General features: G+C 58.6%; 1 protein-coding gene across 1 annotated transcript in view; it reads left to right on the top strand.

The window, feature by feature from the left end:
- Nucleotides 1-2,854, top strand: part of LOC104508893 (proline dehydrogenase 1, mitochondrial-like) — a gene marked incomplete at its 5' end in the record, with an annotated part of 5,652 nt that extends 2,798 nt beyond the window's left edge. Inside the window, 6 exons of the mRNA XM_010150656.1 lie at nucleotides 198-290; nucleotides 393-539; nucleotides 677-852; nucleotides 944-1,042; nucleotides 1,443-1,531; nucleotides 2,667-2,854. Coding sequence (XP_010148958.1) covers nucleotides 198-290; nucleotides 393-539; nucleotides 677-852; nucleotides 944-1,042; nucleotides 1,443-1,531; nucleotides 2,667-2,854 — 792 coding nt within the window. The remainder of the gene's footprint in view (nucleotides 1-197; nucleotides 291-392; nucleotides 540-676; nucleotides 853-943; nucleotides 1,043-1,442; nucleotides 1,532-2,666) is intronic.
- Between the last annotated feature and the right edge of the window lie 493 nt (nucleotides 2,855-3,347).

The raw sequence follows: 3,347 nt of genomic DNA, 5'->3' as shown, positions 1-3,347 counted from the left end.
GGGGTAACCTGGTCTAGTGGAGGGTGTCCTCCATGGCAGGGGGTGGGAATGGATGGTCTTTAATGTTCCTTCCAACATTAAACCATTCTATGATTCCTCCCTGCCTTTAGGCCCCAGCATGTGTCAGCCTGGTGCAGGTTTGTCTCCTATGGGGAGGGCTGGCTGCAGGCAGGTGCCACAAGCTGTTCTTCTTTCAGACTGGGCAGCTGGAGCCTCTGCTCTCACGCTTCACTGAGGAGGAAGATCTGCAGATGAAGAGGATGCTGCAGCGGATGGACATCCTTGCCAAGGTCGAGGGGGCTGGGGGAGCTGGGCACAGGGCATACCGCAGAGAGGGAAGTTGCATGGCAGGTGGCCCCACCAGACCAACCTGCATGTCATTCACACCCCAGAGAGCCATGGAGAAGGGCGTGAGGCTGATGGTGGACGCGGAGCAGAGCTACTTCCAGCCAGCTATCAGCCGCCTCACCTTGGAGATGCAGCGCCGCTTCAACAGGGATCAGGCAATCATCTTCAACACCTACCAGTGCTACCTGAAGGTGAGGTCTACCAGCAGACTGGGCAGGAAGGAGCAGCTGGAGGGAGACCTCATGCTCCTGAAGCCATGGCAATGGAATGGAGGTGCAGGGTGGAGGTGATGCAATGACCCTGTGCCGTTTCTTCCATTTGGTCCCAGGAGGCATACAACAATGTGACGGTGGATGTGGAGCTGTCGCGCCGGGAGGGCTGGCACTTTGGCACCAAGCTGGTCCGAGGTGCCTACATGGAGCAGGAGCGGGAGAGGGCAGCCAAGATTGGCTACGAGGATCCCATTAACTCCACCTATGAGAAGACCAACGAGATGTACCACAGGTAGGGTACAGCCCCAGCCACGCTCCTCCCTCCCGCCCCACTGGGCACAGACTCGGATGGCCTCACCACACAGCTCCATACTGTCCTGCAGGTGCCTGGACTATATCCTGAAGGAGATCAAGCACAGCCAGAAAGCCAGTGTGATGGTGGCATCTCACAATGAGGACACAGTGAAGTTCACCCTGCGCAGGTGGGTACTGGGGAGGCAGCATGGTGTGGCAGGGACTGGGGGCTCGAGGGATGTGGGGGTCCAGCAGAGCTGCAGTGAGATGTTCTGTGGCCTGTCGGGTCTCCTCTGTGCTCACCCAGTGGGATCCTAGCTCCTGTCTGGTGCTCAGGACTTTGGCTGGGGCTTGGAGCTGGGGCACAGCATGGTAGCCCACAGAAGCTGGAGAGCTGGCGCCAGGGCCCAGCCCACGGGCTTTTTGAAAGACAAATTCCTCCAGTCTTTGCTAATCCCAGCATCCTTCTGGGACATGGTCAGTGCTGTGCTCTCGTACTTGGAGATGATGCCTGCTCCTCTGATGAGACATGTTGCCCATGGGCTCTGCTGTATCTGCTCTTCCCTAACACCAAGACTTGGCTTGCAGGATGATGGAGCTTGGGATCCATCCATCAGAGAAGAAGGTGTGCTTTGGGCAGCTGCTGGGCATGTGTGACCAGATCACCTTCCCTCTGGGTGAGTGCTGGGAGCAGGGACGACTTGACAGGTATGCTCCTGCCCACCTTGACCCCTGGTGTCTCCCTGAGCAGCTTCCAGGGCATCTTGAAGGATGGATGGAGCTGGGCAGATGGATCTGTCAGAGAGCAAAACTGGCTGAGGGCAGTGCCTTCTTGCCGCTTGCCCAGCTGGGTGGAGTGCTGTGACTGCTGCATGGGGTTGGGGGAGGATGTAGATGGAGAATCACATCTGTCTCCTGGAGGCCCCATGAGACTGTGATGGCTGGGCAGGGAGATTCCTGCTTTGGACTAGGAGCTAAGATTGCGGTACTCCTAGATGGGGCAGACATGGGTCATGGCAGCCAGCAAAACTCCTTCTTGGTCTTGGAGTGTCACTTTGCTCTGCTGGAGGTGCACACCAGTGCTGGACTCTCTGCTGTTCCTGGTGGCAACAGGCTGAGCATGACCTTGTCCTCTCCTCTGCCGCTCACCCAGGCAGCAGAGCAGAGCTCGCAGGGGCCCAGACAGAGGGACATACAAGGGTCCAGGTAGCCTAATTCAGGTCAAGGACTGATTCCCTTGCCTGCACCGGTGTCCGGAGCAGAGCCTTAAGGCCAGGAAAGCAGCAGGAGGCAGATTGGGCAGTTGTCCAGCATGGATGCTGCTCTGTGCTGGAGTTTCCCTCATGAGCAGGATTTGGCTGCCTGTCTGCAGCCTCCTCTGGTCATGCTGGAAAAATGTGTTAACTTGATGTTTCTGGTTGAATGCTTCTTGAATTGGCCCAGCCCTGGCTGCTGACATTCCCAGGGCTCCTGGTGACCTCGGCATATTCCCAAGCTCCCCACACTGAGCTGGGGAAGGGATGCACCACCATTCCCCTGCCCTGGCAGGCTTGGCCACGCTGCTCCCAGCCTTCCCTCTCCAGTGCTCAACTGCAGCCTCTGACCACTGCAGCCTTCCTGCTCCCCCATCCCTCCCTCCATCCACACAGCACAGGGGCAGGGAGAACTGGGGTAAGGGAGGCCTTTCCCCTTCCCCCTTACGATCACCTGGTTCTTTTTCCTTTGCCCCCAGCTTGTTCCCTTTTTTTTCCCCCCTCATTTTTTGTTCATTTTCTTTCTTGCTGCTTCCCTGCCCTGTCTCTCTCCCTCCAGGTCAGGCCGGCTTCCCTGTCTACAAGTACGTGCCCTATGGCCCGGTGAACGAGGTGCTGCCCTACCTGTCCCGGAGAGCCCAGGAAAACAGGGGCTTTATGCAGAGGGCAAACCGGGAGCGGGACCTTCTCTGGAGAGAGGTCAAGAGGCGGCTCCTCACGGGCAGCCTCTTCAGCCTCAGCCACTAACCTCAACAGTGGCAGCCAGCCTGGGGTCTCTTGTGCCTTCACCTGTAACCACTACTGCCATTCCCTGTCATAGTTCTGCTGCAGTTCCCCCCCAGCACCCTTTGCCCCGTGAGGGTAAGTGTCCTTCTTCCTGCCTGAAGCACATAACACCTTTGGGAGGTCACTGCTGTCAGGGTGCCTCAGCTGGCACTGTCCTGAGGGATGTCTCACTGACATCCCAGGGGCTCTTGGGCTGTGCCTGCCCTGGGGCAGCTCCACAGAGGCAGAGGCCACAGCGACCTCTGAAGGGTCACTGGGCAGGGCAGGATGAGGCCCTTCTGCCTGTCCCAGGGCAGTTACTGCCTGGCTGCTTACGAGCTTTGCACAGACCGGAGCTGGGCAGTGCCTGGGCAGGACCAGGCTCTCCCTGCATCCCATTGCGCTGAGCAGGGCCAAAGCTGCCTGAGGTTGTTCATCCTCAGGCACGCGTCCTGTAGGGCAGGGGGGATGAGAG

This window comes from Eurypyga helias, unplaced genomic scaffold, assembly GCF_000690775.1.
Source record: "Eurypyga helias isolate BGI_N326 unplaced genomic scaffold, ASM69077v1 scaffold22354, whole genome shotgun sequence".
NCBI lineage: Eukaryota > Metazoa > Chordata > Aves > Eurypygiformes > Eurypygidae > Eurypyga > Eurypyga helias.
Note: the sequence above shows the minus strand (reverse complement) of the source record. Positions and strands in the feature narration are given on the sequence as shown.